The sequence below is a fragment of the Anolis carolinensis genome, chromosome 2 (assembly GCF_035594765.1).
Source record: "Anolis carolinensis isolate JA03-04 chromosome 2, rAnoCar3.1.pri, whole genome shotgun sequence".
In the NCBI taxonomy this organism is placed as follows: Eukaryota; Metazoa; Chordata; class Lepidosauria; order Squamata; family Dactyloidae; genus Anolis; species Anolis carolinensis.
Genome location: NC_085842.1, coordinates 311,843,929 through 311,863,411, shown reverse-complemented (window position 1 = coordinate 311,863,411; position 19,483 = coordinate 311,843,929). Strand labels below are relative to the sequence as shown.

The window sequence follows — 19,483 nt, the reverse complement described above, 5'->3', positions numbered from 1 at the left end:
ATACCAGTCTGGCAGGATCGTAACGGAACTCTATGCAGTCATGACCTTGGACGTGTCAATGGACAACGCCAGCTCTTCGGCTTAGAAATGGAGATGAGCACCAACCCCTAGAGTCGGACACGACTAGATTTAATGTCAGGGGAAAATTTTTACCTTTACTTTAATGGAATCAGAAAGAACAGTGAAAGCCTCTTTAGGAAGCTCTTTTAAAAGAAGGCACTTATATAATAGAATTATTGTTTCCCCTTTGCTTTTACAGCACAAGGAAATTTAGCTGTTGTATAACAGCTCTTGTATGATCACTGAAAATATTAAGACCTAATTTTAAATTCACAAGCTTCTATTCTATGAACAGACTAAGAGCGAAACCCATTCCCATAAAAACACATCTTTTATTAAGAAGGTTTGCTAGTGTACAAGCAAAATTAGAGGATTGCATCTGGGATTGTTTGGACTCCATACTAGCATTGGCAAGAAAAGAGTATTGGTTTACACACAGATATAATTTATTTTTACTTACATTCTCTCCCCACCCAAGATAGAATCCCTGATATGAACCGAAAGCTTAATGGGGGTAAAAAGATGGTATCAGGAAAGCTGTCCCCTCAATGTCTAATCACACAAAGTTTGCTTAATAACATTGTGAAACAATCTCTAAAACCCCGCTGAGCAGTTCCGAAAGCATACAAGTAAGAACACTGAGTAAACTACTACAAATATTTATTATTTATATCTCAATATCAACACGGCTGCTCTGTTCAAGTACAGCATATAAGAACTTTAACTTTTTAAAGAAAAATTATGTAAAAGTGAGCAGTTGGTCGAAGTAGAATTCCTGGAAAAAATATTGAAACAAGTTGCAGGTTTGGTGATAACAGTGTTAATTAAACATAATGCTAAAACCTCTACCAGTTCTGGGTGTCAAGAATAGCAAGACAAAAGCAAAACCTCTCCTCAGTTATAGTGAAAATAATTTAAAGTCACCCTAGGTGTGTGCATACACAGTCTGATACAAAGTGCAATGACATTTCCAAACAGGAACAGGATTGTTAGTTCGTTGCTTATAGGAGCCACAATTCCACAGCATATCTTTATTTCAATCCGTCTTTTTATCAGGTATCTCAGTCGGGTCACTTCCAGCAAATCCATTTGCAATGCCATTGCTTTCAATCTGAAACAGAGGGAGGAAAAAGACATGGTTTACCTATTCGGATTAATGCTTTCAACTTGAAGAAAATGTGACAATGGATTCAAAAAGCCACCTTGTTGCACCAAAGGATGTTATCCTTGGATTGGGCATGGCCCATGTCCTGCTCACCCAGCCTTGCAGATTTTTATATACATCCCAGTGTCTGAAACAATTGATTAAGTTGTATCGAAGTGGTGATACTTTGGCTATCTAGATGTTTGGAAAACTCGCACAATTGCATTGGACTTCTGGGAGTTGAAGTCCAAACCAGGTAGAGGAGTTTGCTACTGCTTAATTATACATGCTTTGTTGTATAATTTGATGGCAGCCTTGTTAGCACATCAGTCACTAAATAGATATTAAACTCTCAAAAAACACACCGAACTCTTTCTACAAATAAATAAATAAATAAATGACTCTACAAAGCAAGCCACAAGAACCTGCTACTAAGCAGCCATGATACAGAGTAGCGGTCGTATTTGGCCATTCATTAAAAACATCTTCCATGATTGCAGTTGAATTACTGGTTCAATTTCCAGCGGAAGTTAAACAGTCTTGCTAGACGACCTAGGGATTGCTAGAGGGGCATTCTCTCAGATAAAAATAATAGCAATTTCTTAATTTGCAATTTTTCACTTTCACGAGGATCCTTAACACAAACTGTCACTTTGGTGATTCCTTGCCCAGTCCCTTGTAACTCGGAAGGCTTCCTTTTTCTAACCCCAGCAAACGTGAAGGGCTGACTGCATTGCCTCTAACTTTTCCTTGCTGTGAGTCTTCAAGTCACTTTCCGATTTATGATGGCCCTAAAGGGAACCTATCACAAGTTTTCTTGATAGGATATGTCCGAAAAGGGGATTGCCCTTGCCGTCCTCTGAGGCTGAGAGCATGTGACTTTCCCAAGATTACCCAATAGATTTCCATGACTTATTGGTAATTCACACCCTGTTCTCTAGAGCAGTGGTTCTCAACCTGTGGGTCCCCAGATGTTTTGGCCTTCAGCTTCCAGAAATCCAAACAGCTGGTAAACTGCCTGGGATTTCTGGGAATTGTAGGCCAAAACACCTGGGGACCCACAAAGTGGTTGAGAACACTGCTCTAGAGTGAGCGTTCAATGCAAAAACCACTGCATTACTTGACTCTGCCTCTTATTTACAAAAGTCCTAAAAGGCACAGATAAAAAGGCCCCACACACTATTATTACACCTAGAGAATAAAAGCAAAAGCCTGTTATTTCTTCCTTTTTGAAGTGAAGGGAGTCATAATTTAAAATTCTGTCTGCTTCTATACTGCATATCCAACTAAGGATATGCTTGAAAGGAAAAAAGTCTGTTTACTTCATCATGTTCCAAGGGACTTTCTCATAGCCCACCTGAACATAGGATTAAACCATAACACGGGAAATATTTCAGATTATCGGTAGGAACTCCCCTGGTTGAAAAACCACCAGACAGCAAAGTCCTGACATATTTCTAAACTAGCTTGAAAAACAACTGATGTGTTTTCTTTCTGTTACTGTAGGACAGAAAATTCCACTCCTGGGAATTCATGGCTACAGCTGCCTAATGCAAAACAGAGTACCAGCTATAGCAGCCCTGTGATCAGGTGAGTAACGTACAACAAAGGTAGCATTTAGTTCTCTGGAAATGTCTTTGGTTACCAACACAACATGACTAGCTTGTTTTACCACACATTTTGCTTAGCAAATGCTTACTTCAGACATTTCGGACTCATTCGTAGAGGATTCGTACATGGCTGTCTTTTGGTCCTCTTTGGGTACTTCCCGTACTGCTTTCGTGGACCAAAAGCGCTTGATGAACGGTGAGATGATGGGGTAGAGATAGGGCTCAAGGAATCGTTTGTAGACCCACAGCAGAACTGGAATGACGATGCAGGGAATGCACACCATGGCGCTTTCGGGCTCTGCGTCAGAAGAGGGCTGGAAGACTAGACATAATGACACAGTTAGTACATCCTGAACACATCCAGTTGCAGCACACTCCATGAAGACGTCGTTTTTGCCTCTGAGGGTGAAGAGCTACCAGGATCTGCTTGACATAATCTCTGCTCCCTCTGCTAACACCTTTTCCTGTCTTTTTAAATTGAAAGTTTGAGGACAGCCTAGAAGTGACGCAGCATCAAAACTCATATAGAGAGCTATAGGTGACACAGGGGAGCCTGTGGTGAATGTCTGCTCTCTTGTTTTCACCTCTGTCTCCTAAATCAATACAGCTCACACTGTTTTTGCTCCATGCCTGCATTTAGAGGTCACTTTCTCCTTCTTCCTAAAAATCTTTAGCATTTTATTACCTTTTTTTGAGAAGGAAGCACTATAAGGCTTCTCTTACACATAGACACGAGAGTCCGCATTAAGAGGCTCTTGTACCAAAGTTAGGTAACTTTTCTTTGATCTAATACTCTTTTATATAAGATATATTACCTTTCAACCATTTTAAAATCTTACCAGGGCATGCTGCATATTTTTGCTCCTGTTTCCTATCAGAAGCTCATACTACGCTGCATTCTACTCTGCTATACCAAATATTCCTAAAGGAATTACCTTGAATGCAATCTTGGGAGAAATGCATGATATAAATTCAACAAAAAAGGTAAAGGTTTCCCCCTGACATTAAGTCTAGTCGCATCCAACTCTGGGGAGTGGTGCTCATCTCTATTTCTAAGCCGAAGAGCCGGCGTTGTCCGTAGACACGTCCAAGGTCTTGTGGTCGACATGACTGCATGGAGTGCCATTACCTTCCTGCCTGAGCGGTACCTATTAATATACTCATATTTGCATGCTTTCGAACTGCTAGGTTGGCAGAAGCTGGGGCTAACAGCGGGAGCTTACCACCACTCCCAAGATTCGAACTGCCAACCTTTTGATTGGCAAGTTCAGCAGCTCAGCGGTTTAACCTACTGTGTCACCGAGGGCACCAAAATTCAACAAATAAACTAGCAAATTAATAATTATCTTCAAACAGCTCTGGAGGCTTTTTCAACTGCAGGCCACTCTGCATTACCGTTGCTGCAAAGTTTTGTGATGTAAAGTCCTGCCCATCTTAATTTTTGTATGTTGTAGATTTTAAATGTATGTTTGCATGTCGTATATATGTGTGTATGTCGTAAGTTTTAAATGTACTGCAACCAAGCGTGAAAACTTCTACTGATCCCAACCACAATGAAAGCAGTCCTAACAGATGGCCACCCAGTCTCTCTTTAAAAGCTTCAAAATCAGGCAGGCTTTTAAAGAAAAACATTTTAAAGAATGAGCCAGGAGTGTCACATAGTGTTTTGAATTAATTTTACGAATGTTAACTATTGATTTCTAATGATGCTATGTTTAATTTTATCTTAATGTTTGACTTATCTTCATTAGTGTAATGGTTCAAACCCTAAATGTTGTTCAAATTGTTTTATATAATAATTGTCTGTTGATGTGGCGGTTGTATTGTGTTAATTTTGTGATTCTTTTACAATTTGAGATGTTACTTATGTTTTATGTTATCTACTATGTTTTTATGACTGTAAGCCGCTCCGAGTCCCTTGTTGGCAGGGTATAAATAAAGTGTAATTACTATTATATACAATATAATAGCATATAGAAATAATAACACAGTAATGTAATAATACTAATATATTATATATAATAATAATATTGTAATATAATATATATACTGCAACTTATGATATAGTACAATATAATATATAATATTAATAGTATCTCTCCATACAGAGACTCAAAGCGTCTCACAATCAAAAACATTACAACTTAAAATATACAAATATACAATAATTAAACAGTATTCACACAATGGCAGAATTGGATGCCGTATATAATACAAAATGCAGTAAAACAGTCGTAAAACACAGTTAAACATTATATATTATTAGTCGTAAAACACAGTATATAATTATATATTATCAGTAGTGATTACATTTAATATATTAGTATTACTAAATTACAATATTATTATATGTTACAATATTGTATTATTAGTAGTACAGTAGAGTCTCACTTATCCAAGCCTCGCTTATCCAAGCCTCTGGATTATCCAAGCCATTTTTGTAGTCAATGTTTTCAATATATTGTGATATTTTGGTGCTAAATTCATAAATACAGTAATTACAACATAACATTTATGTGTATTGAACTACTTTTTCTGTCAAATTTGTTGTTAAACATGATGTTTTGGTGCTTAATTTGTAAAATCATAACCTAATTTGATGTTTAATAGGCTTTTCCTTCATCCCTCCTTATTGTCCAAGATATTTGCTTATCCAAGCTTCTGCCGGCCCGTTTAGCTTGGATAAGTGAGACTCTACTGTATTATATTGTATTACATTATAGTGTTACTATCAATATTGTATGTAAATATAATATATTATATTATTAGCATAGCACATAGTCATATTACATATTACTATATTGTACTATACTGCAAAATTACTAGTAATATTACATGTAATAGATAATATACATTTATTGTTACATAGTATATAATAATTATATTGATATATATTATATATTATTACATTATTAGCTGATGTCAGAACAGACAGCATGTCTAAACAAAAGCTTTCTAATGCAGTGAGGCCAAGAATGTATAACACAAAAACAGTAATGATTGGAACATAACAACACAGGTTAATAATTAACTATCTGATCTTGTCTTCCCAGGGAAAATATTCAAGGAAAACACTCAGCCCATCAGCTACTGAGTCCTCCCATCATCCACAGGGCCTTTCACTCACCTCCCAGCCCAGCAGCCCCACTCACCTGCAAGGACCTCTCAATCCTGCCTGAATCCCAATGGCAGCAGACAGAAAGGCTTCCATTTCCGGGTGGAGAAACATGCGTCAACGTATGAGCGCCAATAGGAAAGCCGGGAAGGCCGTGACGTAACAGAAAGCAAAGGCCTCGCCCATTTCTTTGGAGGCAGCCATGACACTAGAGGCAGCCTAGTCACATGGTTCCTATCTCATCACATTCCACTTTAGCTGATATAGAATGCTGGGGTTTGCAGTTTATGGAGGGGGCTTTAGACTTCCTCTTGGTCCTCACTGCATGGCACCTGCTTTGCTGAATGGCTTGAGCAAATTATTATTATTATTATTATTATTATTATTATTATATTATGACACAGCAAACAAGATAGATATGCTGGATTTCATATCACAAAATCACAAGTCGAACACTTCCCAAGTGTCTAGGACTGTGTGATGTATTTTCGGATGATGCGTGCAGATCCCAGCAGGGTGGCCTTTTGCAGTTGGCAGATCGTAATTTTGTCAATGTCTATTGTTTCCAAATGCCGGCTGAGATCTTTTGGCACGGCACCCAGTGTGCCCATCACCACTGGGACCACCTGCACTGGTTTCTGCCAGAGTCTTTGAAGTTCAATCTTGAGGTCCTGATAGCGGCTGAGTTTTTCCTGTTGTTTTTCTTCAATGCGACTGTCACCTGGGATGGCAACATCAATGATCCAAACCTTTTTCTTTCCCACAACTGTGATGTCTGGTGTGTTGTGTTCCAGAACTTTTGTCAGTCAGGATTCGGAAGTCCCACAGTATCTTTGCGTGCTCATTCTCCAATACTTTTGCAGGTTTGTGATCCCACCAGTTCTTTGCTGCTGGGAGGTGGTACTTGAGGCATAAGTTCCAATGGATCATTTGGGCCACGTAGTTGTGCCTCTGTTTGTAGTCTGTCTGTGCGATTTTCTTACAGCAGCTGAGGATATGATCAATGGTTTCATCGGTTTCCTTGCACAGTGGGAGAAAGAATTCTTGAACACTGGTCTTCAACAGACAATTTTTCTCCCACCCTGGACCTTCCACAGATAGATAAACCCCACTTGCCTAGTTTCCAACAGACCTCAACAACCTCTGAGGATGCTTGCCATAGATGTGTGCGAAATGTCAGGAGAGAATGCTTCTGAAACATGGCCATACAGCCTGGAAAACTCACATCAACCCAACTCTTGTCTGTTTGAAGCAGGTGTGAATGGTGCAATTGGCCACCTTGATTAGCATTTAATGGCCTTGCAGCTTCAAAGTTTGGATTCTTCCTGCCTGGGGAAATCCTTTGTTGGGAGGTGTTAGCTGGCCCTGATTGTTTTTCTGGAATTCCCCTGTCTTCTGAGAGTTGTTTTTTAAAAAAATTATTGTCCTGATTTTAGAGTTTTTTTAAATACTGGTGGCCAGATTTTGTTTATTTTCAGTTTTCTCCTTTCTGTTGAAATTGTCCACATGCTTGTGGATTTCAGTGGCTTCTCTGTGTAGTCTGACACGGTAATTGTTAGAGTGGTCTAGCATTTCTGTTTTCAAATAATATACTGTGTCCAGGTTGGTTCATCAGGTGCTCTGCTATGGCTGACTTCTCTGGTTAAATTAGTCTGCAGTGCCTTTCATGTTTCTTGATTTGTGCTTGGGCAATGCTGTGTTTGGTGATCCCTATGTAGACTTTCCACAGATATACAAGTCCCACTTGCCTTGTTTATTTATAATAGAACTAATAAAAGTAGAAAACAAGCCCTTTTAATGTGATTGTTTGGACTTAGTATCAAATGTATGCATATGTGACTGGTTTTACTGCTTTTAAGCTTTGCCATTTTATTGGCAAAAAAAAATTGGTTCATTGACTTGATGAGAATATTGCCAAGTACTTAAAAAGCATGAGCTGTATTACTGAATAATTCAGTGGAAGTCCTCCTGGAAGAGGAGGGAGATATCTTTATGATAACAGAAGGGGCAATAAACCATAACATAAAGTGTTATTCTGGGCATGGTTGAATCAGCAAAACAAAGGCCCCACTGCCATATAAAATCCAATTATCTGCTTTGAATTGGATTACAGTAGAGTCTCACTTATCCAACACTCGCTTATCCAACGTTCTGGATTATCCAACGCATTTTTGTAGTCAATGTTTTCAATACATCATGATATTTTGGTGCTAAATTCGTAAATACAGTAATTACTACATAGCATTACTGAGTATTGAACTACTTTTTCTGTCAAATTTGTTGTATAACATGATGTTTTGGTGCTTAATTTGTAAAATCATAACCTAATTTGATGTTTAATAGGCTTTTCCTTAGTGCCTCCTTATTATCCAACATATTCGCTTATCCAACATTCTGCCGGCCCGTTTATGTTGGATAAGTGAGACTCTACTGTATATGGCAATGTAGAAGGGCCTTTAATGATTGTGTGGTCCATTCTAAGAACACTCTCTACAGATCATTCCCTTTGGTGGAATAAAAGGCTGTATCGAACTCAATGGCGTTTAATGTATGGCATTATTATTCCTTTTAAGATCATTACTTTGTATGAATGAAAATATTAATGAGTTCCTTGTTAGTTTTATCCAACACAAGGAACACATTTTTTGCACCCTGAATCCAGTCACATATTAAAGGACAGAAGTCTTCATCACCACTGCCTATCTTCTCCTTTGGGGCATGTAGCAGACAACCAGTACAAAATGCATACCTGAAATCCCCTGGAAGAAGTAGTTATAGGGGTTAGGATCTGTCCTTAAGCGTATCCTTGCTAATAAGTGACACTATGATGAAAAGGAAAATCTGCCAACTATACAAGCATAAATAAAATGCTGTGGTGTGATGTCAAGGAGTAAATATCTGTCTTAGCCATTTCCACTTTCCCTGTACAGGAGGCTGAATTATACACCTGTGATTTTAATGTCAGCATAGCCAATTCAACACTGTGGCCCCTTCTACGCTGCCATATAATCCAGATTATCAAAGCAGATAATCTACATTGTCTGCTTTGAACCCGATTATGAGTCTACACTGCCATATAAACCAGTTTAATAGATAATCTGGATTTTATATGACAGTGTAGAAGGGGCCTGTATCTGAATGGGGTGAACTACCATTTGCTGAAACCATAGTTTCTCCTCAAACCAAAATGTCAAATCATAGTCTATGGCATTCGGATTCAACAGCAAATTATGCTTTGCCTTTTACAAGACGTGTCTAATCCACATTTCTCACATTAGAGAAGGCTCCCTTTTCATACAGCACATGCAAATAATAAGGCTGAAAAACCACTGTGACATTCCTGGTTTAAAAATATATTTGTTAGCACCTGACCAATCAAATAAGCTGTCACAACGGATGGCCAACTGACATTTGACTAGTCCACACACATATTATAAACCCATACTCAGCAAGCAGGAAAATAGTTTTATAACACTACTTAATTCACAATGAATTGGAGAGCCATGTGGAAATGCAGTATGTACCTGTAACACCATGACAAGTAGAAAATGCCACAAAAAGCATTTAAAAGAGTTTTGCATATTTTAGAATGCCATTTAAAAATCTACAATATAGAATCAGAAAAAATATAGTGGTAATTGCATAATTATGTTCTAAAATAAAACAGAAAACAAATGTGAAGTTCACAAATTTTATTTGTGTTTGTTAAATGAATATTTATTCCCGAGCCATCAGTTTCTGCTTTTTCAGTTTCTTTTGAGATATCTGGGGAAAAAGGAAAAAGCAATTCATCAGTGTTTGTTCACTACAAACAGCATGTAAAATTACAAAAATATCAAGTACTTTCACAACACAATATATTCCATTGGTCTGGAAGAATATGAGAAATAATAATCACAAAAATGTATTTTGCCATTTATAATAAGAGTGAGCTTTTCAGGTCATAGAATTCTTTTATTCCCAACTATTAACAGACCCACTGAATTAATCACTGAACAGTGAGTCAACCTGTAGGTAAACCCAAAAAATTAATCAGTATACAATGTTTCAAAGTGGGACTGACTCATTGTGTCTAGTGGGGAGAGATAAATATTGCAACAGAGAAAAACTAAAAACTTTACAGAGTAAAATCTCTTGTTTTAACTGTTAGGTATGTATTAAAATGAGAAAACCTGAATGCCAGTTTCAATTAAAGTTTGCATAATAACTGTGTCTATGGACTGGAATAGTGTCCCTTGCCATTTAAGTATTGCTCGTACTGCACTTCATAAAGGGGAAAATACTTGGAAGCAAGGATCATTTAACAGTTCCGAGAAAAATACATTGGACGGAACAGATTAATTAGACTGATTTTTATTACTTTTTTCGGGGGGGGGGGGGGGGAGAGGATCAATCTGGTTTTAATCATGTCAAAAGACCACTTTGTATTTACACTCTGATAAGACTCCCTGAGCAGAAATGCCAACAATTTCAATACCTTCTTCTTTTGAGCAACTTCCTCTTCCGGTTTCGGGACAATCTGTTCCTTTTCCGTCAAGATCATTTCAATATGGCAGGGAGAACTCATGTAGGGATTGATGCGGCCATGAGCCCTGTACGTCCGCCTGCGCATTTTGGGAGCTTTGTTAACCTGAATGTGTTCAATAACCAGAGAATCTACATCCAGACCCTATGGAGAAACAGTTGCAGAAATTCTCATTACATCTCCAGGAACAAAGCACTGTAACTTTTCCAGTTTACAGTCCTTCCCATAACCGAGTCTAAGTATTCTATACTTCTTAGGACTTGCAATGGTCTATAATTTAAAGCAAGAATACAGCTAAATATATATAAACAGGTATGAACATGGACTTAACTAGTCACATTCGTAACAAAATTAAACAAAGCGCTTCAAATCATAAAGAGCACACGGAATAGTACAACTGATGTACAAATGGCAAGTATTTTAAATTAGAAATGTGAACAGTGGCTCAGAATTTGCATTTGTTTCATGGTGATTCCAAAGGTGTCCTAAGATAGTCATCATTGCCACTGAAGACCATTAAAGGTTACTAATCCTGCTCATGAATTTGGTTAACCCTCTGCATCTTCTATAACCCCTGCTTTCATACTCTTATCTCCCAAAAACCCCTCTTAAGAGTGAACTGCCCTTTTTTGTTGCCTGTTCAACATGGTTTTGATCCATTCAATTTTGTTCTATTTGCCCCACCTTAGCAAAAATTAAGGAAGCTCCACAGCTTGGCAAGAGCAGCACAAATTCAGAAAGCTCCTAGTTTAATCACCAACATTCTTTGCTTAAGTACCAAAACTAGCCATTATTTTATCAGGCACCACGCTTCTAGACATACAATACTTTTGAGTTAAGACTATCCTTTCTTTCTCCTATCAGCCAGACCCACGATTAATACAAGCCAATGTTCAGAGGAACCACAGAACTAAAGATAAATGGTAGCATCTGTTGAACAAATTTCCAAGTGTGCCAACATGCGTTTAATTGTACCTTGAGCTCAGCATTGCTCTCTGCATTTTTGAGCATGTGCAGGAGGAACTCTGCACTCTTTTTAGGCCAGCGCCCCTGTGTCCAGCCCCACTGCTTGGCCTATAAAACAAAGAGTTTGATGTGAGCCATCTTCCAAACAAGTGTCCATATGCTTACTCCATAGCAGGCATGGGCAAACAACTTCCAGTTGTTAGGAATTGTGGGAGTTGAAGTCCAAAACACCTGGAGGACCGAAGTCTGCCCATGCCTGCTCTATATGGTTATACAGGCTGCTCAGACCTAAACATTCTTTTCATGGTTAATCCAAAGGTGTCCTAAGAAAGTCATCACAGCAACCTGAATCATGCATGTGCATGAGAACATGACAGATACAGAAGTAATGAAATTATATCACATATGTACCCAGCAAACCAAACAATGGGAATAACAGTTCAGTGTGCACACAACTATATTTTACTTTGACATTTCTAGTATGAACAAACTAGTACTAGCACACTGAGCAGTGAATACACTTCTCCTCTGCAACCACATACTTTTACGAACTTCAGGCATTTATCACATCTCTTACTATCAGGGCCATTGAAGCCATTCACAATGGGTAACTTATTATGGCTTCAATATTTGACACACTAGATGGCATTCTATTAGTGATTTATGTTTAAGTTTGTTTATACTCATCCTCCTCTTTTGGCCATGGGATATTTGTATTCAACTGAAGGCTGTGGGCGTAGAGATGAGTATGTGGTGCCATTGCACATGTGGTACAACAGAGCATTTCACATGCAGATATACATTGGCTTTGGACATGGAGGTGCGCACTGAGTATTACAATTGTGCGTTTCATTTGTTTGCCATCTTGCAACTGACTAATCTACACTCAATACATAACCCCTTGTGACTTTACAAAGCTACATTTTATTTCTAATCACAGCCAACAATCAATAACCACCCGTTTTCCAGTTCATGTTACCATTATTCCTTTCCCAATCAATGTCTTCATCATGACAAAGGTTTTATCCCTTTGAGGTACAGTATTTGCCTCACAATGCCAGTGACTGTTGTCAGCATTTTCCCCAAGAAGAAATCCAACAATCCAACTGGTAAATCCAATAAACCCAATTGTATACCTGGGCACATCTGCCAACCCCACCATTGTAACGACGGAAGGGAACACACTGCTTCTTCAGAGTCACATCCTTCAAATATTTGGTAGCTTTACGGATGTGCATACCCTTGATAGCCTGAGCAGTCTCACGCGTGTTCTAAAGTGGGAGAAAGGAGATTGCATATATTTTTAATCAAGCAAACTCTAAAACCAAGGGAAGTCATACTCTGATAAAGTCCCAAGGGGAAGTAACTGCTCAGAATCACTTAGCTGTTTTCATGAGGATTCCAAAGGTGTCCTAAGCTGGTCATCATTGCAGTTATGAAACAGTCCTCCTGGCACTGAATTTGTAACTCACTGATGCCCAAAACTGCATCAGTTATTAAAAAATTAACAAGCCATCTGACCAAACCAAAAAAAACCTTACAGATAGAATTCTGCAAAGGTTCATACATAATTGTGTTTCCTGATCCTGCAATATTTCTTCAAGTATTTCTTCACATCCATATTGCCTTACAAATACAAAACAAAATGTGGCTTACAATATGATAAAGGTGGACAAGAAACCTAGAACCACAGCATCTTAAGAGTTCAAATAGAACATAATGAGATAGCTTGTAGATTGGGCACAAGTCTCAACGCACTTTAAAAATTGTTTCGACCCCAATCCATTAATTTTGAGGTGGGAGATTGAAAGTTAGATTTCACATACCTTGAAGTGAACACGAAGGTTGGAACCCCTTGATTTGCATGCTAAGGAAAAATTGAAAGAAAACAATATAAACAAAGAGCTCAATTGTTTGGTCACGACTCTTCTGACTGAATATGAGGAAATACTTACATTTTGTGGGATTCTCTGGATCAAGCGAGTAGCGGACCATTTTCGAAGCCTACCTAGGGAAAAGGTAGAAAGAGAAATATTTAAGAGAGTTGTAGGAACAAGTTACCTGTGTTTTTATGACTTTATCCCAACGAATCGTAAGAATGTTATCAATGCAGCGTCTTATTATTTTATAAAGCTTTTCAGAATACAAATTTCTTAACAATTCATGTGTATAGGATTAAAAGGTTGACTTGGGGCCCTTTCATACAACCATATAACCCAAAATATTAAGGCAGAGAATCCACATTATCTGCTTTGAGCTGGAATATCTGAGGTCCTTCTACAGAGCTATATAAAGTTTACATTGAACTGCATCATATGGCAGTGTGGACTCAGATAACCCAGTACACAATCAAATCAAATCACTTCTGACAGAGGGCTCTTCCACACAGCCATATAACACAGAATATCAAGGCAGACAATCCCACAATATCTGCTTTGAACTGGGTTATCTGAGTCCACACTGCCATATATTCTAGTTCAATGCAGATAATTTGGGATTTTATTCAGTTGTGTGGAAGGGGCCCTAGACTCTTGTTAAAAATTTTCCTTGATCCATTATAGTCCTATTGATGAAGCCTAGAATTGCCTTGCCTTCTCTAGATGCCGTCTCACGCGACTGACTTATGCTTATACAGTAGTCTCACTTATCCAAACTTCATTTATCCAATGTTCTGTATTATCCAACGCAGTCTGCCTTTTAGTAGTCAATGTTTTTGTAGTAAATGTTGCAATGTTTTGGTGCTAAATTCGTAAATACAGTTATTACTACATAACATTACTATGTATTGAACTGCTTTTTCTGTCAATTTGTTGTAAAACATGATGCTTTTGGTGCTTAATTTGCAAAATCATAATGTAATTTGATGTTTAATAGGTTTTTTTCTTAATCCCTCCTTATTATCCAACATTGTCGCTTATCCAATGTTCTGCCGGCCCGTTTATGTTGGATAAGTGAGACTCTGCTGTAGTATACTCAAGACTCCTCAGGCCCTTTCACATAATGATAATAATAATAATAATTCCTTATTTATATACCACCCTATCTCCCAGAAGGGACTCAGGGCAGTTTACAACAGTAATAGACAGCATGCAATACATAATACAGTAGAGTCTCACTTATCCAAGCCGCCCTGAGTCCCCTCGGGTGACAAGGGCGGGGTATAAATGTTGCAAATAAATAAATGGGCCGGTAGAATGTTGGATAAGCGAATATCTTGGATAATAAGGAAGGATAAGCCTATTAAACATCAAATGAGGTTATGATTTTACAAATTAAGCACCAAAACATCACGTTATACAACAAATTTGACAGAAAAAGGAGTTCAATACACAGTAATGTTATGTCGTAATTACTGTATTTACGGATTTAGCACCAAAATATCACGATATATTAAAACATTGACTACAAAAATGGCTTGGATAATCCAGAAGCTTGGATAAGCGAGGCTTGGGCTGCTTGCAAGCCAGGAGGCAGCAGTCCTATCCCTGTGCATTTCATCCTCCTCCTCCCCCCAATAGAATGCCTTGTACATCCGGGCATTCAGACCCTCTCTTCCCTTGCGGCATCCGCCATGTTTTCCTCGGCTCTACCCCCCGCTTCTCCATCCGCCCCGTTCTCTCCTTAAAGGCTTCCTCAAAACACGGAAATACTGCCGCCATCGAGTGCCCAGAAGCCTTCCGCCTCCATTAGGAACAATCCCCGGGATCCCGAGAGCAGGATGGCGGCGCACAGCGACGGATAGCAGCCAAGGCCCACGGTGCTTACCTTCGGCCTCCCACTACCGCCGGGGAAAAGGAACAGCAAAGGCTCCTGGGAGGAAGTTTGCAACTCTAGACTTCTCGCGAGAAGAAGCTCAGGAACGTGATTTTGGTGGTAAGGGACCTGGATGAAGTTGCGTCATCGGGGAGGAAACGAAGAAAATGGCCAAGGCACCGTGCGCGAAGTTCATTTTCTGAGAGAAACGCAGACATTATGACAAAGCCTCCCAACAAAGGATTCCCCCAGGTAGGAAGCAGCCAAACTTTGGAGCTGAAAGGCTATTCAGTGCTAATCAAGGTGATCAATTGCAATGTTCATACTTGCCTCAAACAAACAAGAGTTCTTTCTCCCACCCTGGACATTATTCCACAAATATAAGGTAGAGTCTCACTTATCCAAGCTTCACTTATCCAATGTTCTGTATTATCCAACACAGTCTTAGTAGTAGACTAACTTAGACTACAGTAGAGTCTCACTTATCCAACATTCTGGATTATCCAACGCATTTTTGGAGTCAATGTTTTCAATATATCGTGATATTTTGGTGCTAAATTCATAAATACAGTAATTACTACATAGCATTACATTTAGCACCAAAATATCACAATGCATTGAAAACATTGACTACAGAAATGTGTTGGATAATCCAGAACGTTGGATAAGCGAGTGTTGGATAAGTGAGATTCTACTGTACATAACATTACTGTGTATTGAACTGTGTTTTCTGTCAATTTGTTGTAAAACATGATGTTTTGGTGCTTAATTTGTAAAATCATGTAATTTTATGTTTAATAGGCTTTTTTCTTAATCCCTCCTTATTATCCAACATTTTCGCTTATCCAATGTTCTGCCAGCCCGTTTATGTTGGATAAGTGAGAGACTACTGTATAAACCTTGCAGATTAAAACCTGGCAGATTCCCACAATCATGGCCAGCTAACACCTCCCAACAAAGGATCCTCCAAGCAGGAATCAGCCAGGCTTTGAAACTGTGAGGCCATTCAGTGCTAATCAATCTGGCCAATTGCAACATTCACACTTGCTTTAAACAGACAAGAGTTATTTCTCCCACCCTGGACATTATTCCTCAAATATATAAACCCCACTTGCTTAGTTTCCAGCAGATCTCACTACCTCTGAGGATGCCTGTTATAGTTGTGGGTGAAACGTCAGGAGAGAATGCTTCTGGAACATGGCCATACAGCCTGGAAAACTCACAGCAACCCAAGGAAAGAAAGCCTTTATTTTCTCATGTTTCTTTTTCCCATTAAGCATAATGTACTTTCGTTGTTTGCTGTTAATTTTTGTTTCTATCTTTGATAAATATTTTTATTAACACAGAGACACAAAAAGGTTTTGTATACGTAAAAACAGCACTTAAGGAAAAAGATAAACAAACAATACAAGACATATAAAATGCAACAAACACATAGGACAAGAACACAAAACTGAAACAACTACACTAGAATTAAAGGAACAAGAAACCTAATGACTTTCACTTTCTTAACTAGTGGTTTTAATTGTCTAGTTAATTTAACATCTTCTAAATGATATAAATTTAGCTGCAACATGAACCATATATCTCTAGAAACCAGATTACATAATAGTGTAGATGGGGTTTGAGGCTGAGAAAGTGTGATTTGCCAAGGTCACCCAGGCCCCATCTACACTGCCATATAACCCAGTTTCTGAATCCAGATTATCTGTTTTGAATTGGATTATGTGTCATTGAGTATAGACTAATATAATCCAGTTCAAAGCAGATAATCTGGATTATATATGGCAGTTTAGATGGGGCGCCAGAGTACTAGTCCCATCATGTTGCAATAATAATAATAATAATAATAATAATGCAATTTATAAACAACAACACATACAAAACATTCAAGGAGATATTACAGCAACCAATCAGGAATATCACCCTGGAAATAGAGAATGTTTTAAGGACAATAAACAGAGCTTTCTAAACTGTGTGTCACAACGTTACAGCGTGTAGGTGTGTCGTGCAAACATGATGAGAAATGACAAAAACCTTGGACATGTATGCAATTATCTTACAAATCATTAATTTTAAAATATATACATGAAAAGATTTCATGAGAAAGGTTGTGCCCCTGAACATTCCCTTATTACCATTTATGTATGCGTCCGTATCTCTTATAAGGGGTTGGTTTAATCTCTGCTTTGTTTGTAAAAACGGAATTATTGTGTCGCAAAATGATGCATGTCTAAAAAGGTGTGTCACCAACACAATGCTTGGAAAGCTCTACAACAGAGCATTTAAAATGTTAGATTAGGACAAGGGGAATCATAGGCCCCTTCTGCACTGCCATTTAATCCAGATTATCTGCCTTGCACTGGATTATATGGCAGTGTAGACTCATAATCCAGTTCAAGGTAGCTATTGTGGATTGTCTGATTTGATAATCTGGATTATATGGCAGTGTAAAGGAGACCATATATAAAACATCATATATACTGGCGTGTGTATGTCAGTATATGTATGTATGTGTGTGTGTATCTGTATATGTATGTATATGTGTGTATATATGTATTGTGCCGTCGCGCCTGGGGCTATAACTCTTAGTGAAAGAGGGGGATCTCTTTCCCCAGGGGATTGCTTCTTGCCCTCCTTTAGGGAAACTGGAACTCCCAAAGACCAAAACACTGTAGATAACTGGAAAGCTGGGTTTATTGTTCACAAAGGGGGTAAAAGAAAATATACATTACAGTCTTTGATTGTTTTAAGTCCGTGGAGCTTTTCCAGTTCCCTCTTTCTCTGGCTGTGAATGCCGGAGCAAACTCAGCCTCAGTCCAATGACCTATGTCTGAAGACAGTCTTCCTCTGTTGCCAAAGGACTGATGTGAAGGCGCTTGAGACTCCTCAACGTCGTTCAGGTGGCCCTGAACATGAAGTGTAAGTCCCAAGGGTAAGAACCTCAGAATTGGTGCTGAGAGGTAACTTTTAAAGGGCTTTTAGTGCCAAGTCTCTCTCTCACGTCCATCCGATAGACAGCTTGCTGGTGGAATGAAAAGGAGGAAACACTGTCCTACTCCCTCCCCAGTGACATCCGGCAGGCTCCATCCCTTCTGGGGTTTAGAAAGAAGCTGAAGACCTGGCTATGTGCGCAAGCGTTTAATTAATGAACTCAGCGTTGACATTGATTGGATTAAGGCTCTTGCACAAGGTCGGAGGGATGACTGGCATATATGTTCGGTGTTGCACTGTGTTAAATCTTTTATATATTGTATTTTATTATGTTATTTAAGTATTTTAACTGTTGTATTATTTTATTGTATTTTGATATACTGGTATTGATCCTGCCAGTTGTGTAAGCCGCCCTGAGTCCCCTTGGGGAGAAGGGCGGGGTAGAAATATTGGAAATAAATAAATAAATAAGAGGTGGAGTCAAACAGTTGAGCTGGGTGAGCAATATAACAGGTGCAAACAACATTGATTGACAGATATAAATAACCAATCCAACTACATTTACAGGGTAAAGGCAAAATCAGGAATGACACAATTCAAATCTTGCAACTTACAGATCCACATATAGATGGCGCCACTCGCGCCGTCACATGTATGTACATAGATATAGATATACAGTACACACATACTGGTATGTGTGTGTATCTATATATGCTATTATAAATAATAAACTTTGAAATATTAGTAGAAATATTAGCTTTAAAATCATTACCATATTAGTTCTATCTGGCAAATTGGTTGCTCTTATGTACCATCAAGGGCCCCCCGGTGGCCCAGTGTGTTAAAGCGCTGAGCTGCTGAACTTGCGGACCAAAAGGTGCCAGGTTCAAATCCCGGGAGCGGAATGAGTGCCCGCTCTTAGCCCCAGCTCCTGCCAACCTAGCAGTTCGAAAACATGCAAAAGTGAGTAGATCAATAGGTACCGTTTCGGTGGGAAGGTAACGGCGCTCCATGCAGTCATGCCGGCCACATGCCCTTGGAAGTGTCTACGGACAACACTGGCTCTTCGGCTTAGAAATGGAGATGAGCACTCAACATCAGGAAAAAACCTTTACCTTTACCTATGTGCCATCAAGCCGGCTTCAATTTTTGGCAACCTGATTGATGAGAGATCTCCAAGAGACTCTGGTTGCAAAGAATCAATATTAGAGAGAAAGAAATGAGCCACCAGATGGAGCTGTTTGCTAAACTCCTAACATTTTGGCAATTATTATACTGTATATCTGAACTGTTTCAGGAATACAAAAAGGAATTACAGGTGCACCTCACTTTAAGGTGCTTTGCGTCAGTGGTGCTTTTCAAATACACATTGCAAT

The 19,483-nt window shown here is 38.8% G+C and overlaps 2 protein-coding genes and 3 non-coding genes across 5 annotated transcripts; all 5 read right to left on the bottom strand.

Moving 5' to 3' along the window:
* Positions 1-703: 703 nt before the first annotated feature.
* On the bottom strand, positions 704-6,102 carry c2h18orf32 (chromosome 2 C18orf32 homolog). Its single transcript, XM_062972564.1, has 3 exons — positions 5,967-6,102; positions 2,904-3,136; positions 704-1,171 (listed from the first exon to the last, which is right to left on the bottom strand). Exons 2-3 carry the CDS (start codon positions 3,096-3,098, stop codon positions 1,097-1,099), a joined length of 270 nt encoding a protein of 89 aa, XP_062828634.1. The 5' UTR covers positions 3,099-3,136; positions 5,967-6,102; the 3' UTR covers positions 704-1,096.
* A 3,504-nt stretch (positions 6,103-9,606) lies between these two features.
* Positions 9,607-15,325, bottom strand: rpl17 (ribosomal protein L17). Its single transcript, XM_062972563.1, has 7 exons — positions 15,186-15,325; positions 13,376-13,428; positions 13,247-13,287; positions 12,557-12,691; positions 11,430-11,528; positions 10,407-10,598; positions 9,607-9,694 (listed from the first exon to the last, which is right to left on the bottom strand). The coding sequence occupies exons 2-7, from the start codon at positions 13,413-13,415 to the stop codon at positions 9,647-9,649; spliced, it is 555 nt and encodes a 184-aa protein (XP_062828633.1). The 5' UTR covers positions 13,416-13,428; positions 15,186-15,325; the 3' UTR covers positions 9,607-9,646.
* Positions 10,895-10,960, bottom strand: LOC134297243 (small nucleolar RNA SNORD58). The gene has a single exon (XR_010003972.1). It is a non-coding gene; the product is annotated as a small nucleolar RNA SNORD58 (small nucleolar RNA).
* LOC134297242 (small nucleolar RNA SNORD58) lies at positions 11,698-11,764 on the bottom strand. Its single transcript, XR_010003971.1, has one exon. It is a non-coding gene; the product is annotated as a small nucleolar RNA SNORD58 (small nucleolar RNA).
* Positions 12,786-12,853, bottom strand: LOC134297244 (small nucleolar RNA SNORD58). The gene has a single exon (XR_010003973.1). It is a non-coding gene; the product is annotated as a small nucleolar RNA SNORD58 (small nucleolar RNA).
* Positions 15,326-19,483: the final 4,158 nt, after the last annotated feature.

Bases quoted from the DNA above. Each gene is read 5' to 3' on its own strand.
- c2h18orf32 (XM_062972564.1), bottom strand. From the start codon at position 3,098: ATGGTGTGCATTCCCTGCATCGTCATTCCAGTTCTGCTGTGGGTCTAC. The intron at 1,172-2,903 runs GTAAGCATTTGC...CCTCTGTTTCAG, and splicing joins ATGAGTCCGAAATGTCTGAA to ATTGAAAGCAATGGCATTGC.
- rpl17 (XM_062972563.1), bottom strand. From the start codon at position 13,415: ATGGTCCGCTACTCGCTTGATCCAGAGAATCCCACAAAAT. The intron at 11,529-12,556 runs GTATACAATTGG...TTTGTTTTATAG, and splicing joins GGGTTGGCAGATGTGCCCAG to GCCAAGCAGTGGGGCTGGAC. The intron at 9,695-10,406 runs GTATTGAAATTG...CTTTTTCCCCAG, and splicing joins AAGTTGCTCAAAAGAAGAAG to ATATCTCAAAAGAAACTGAA.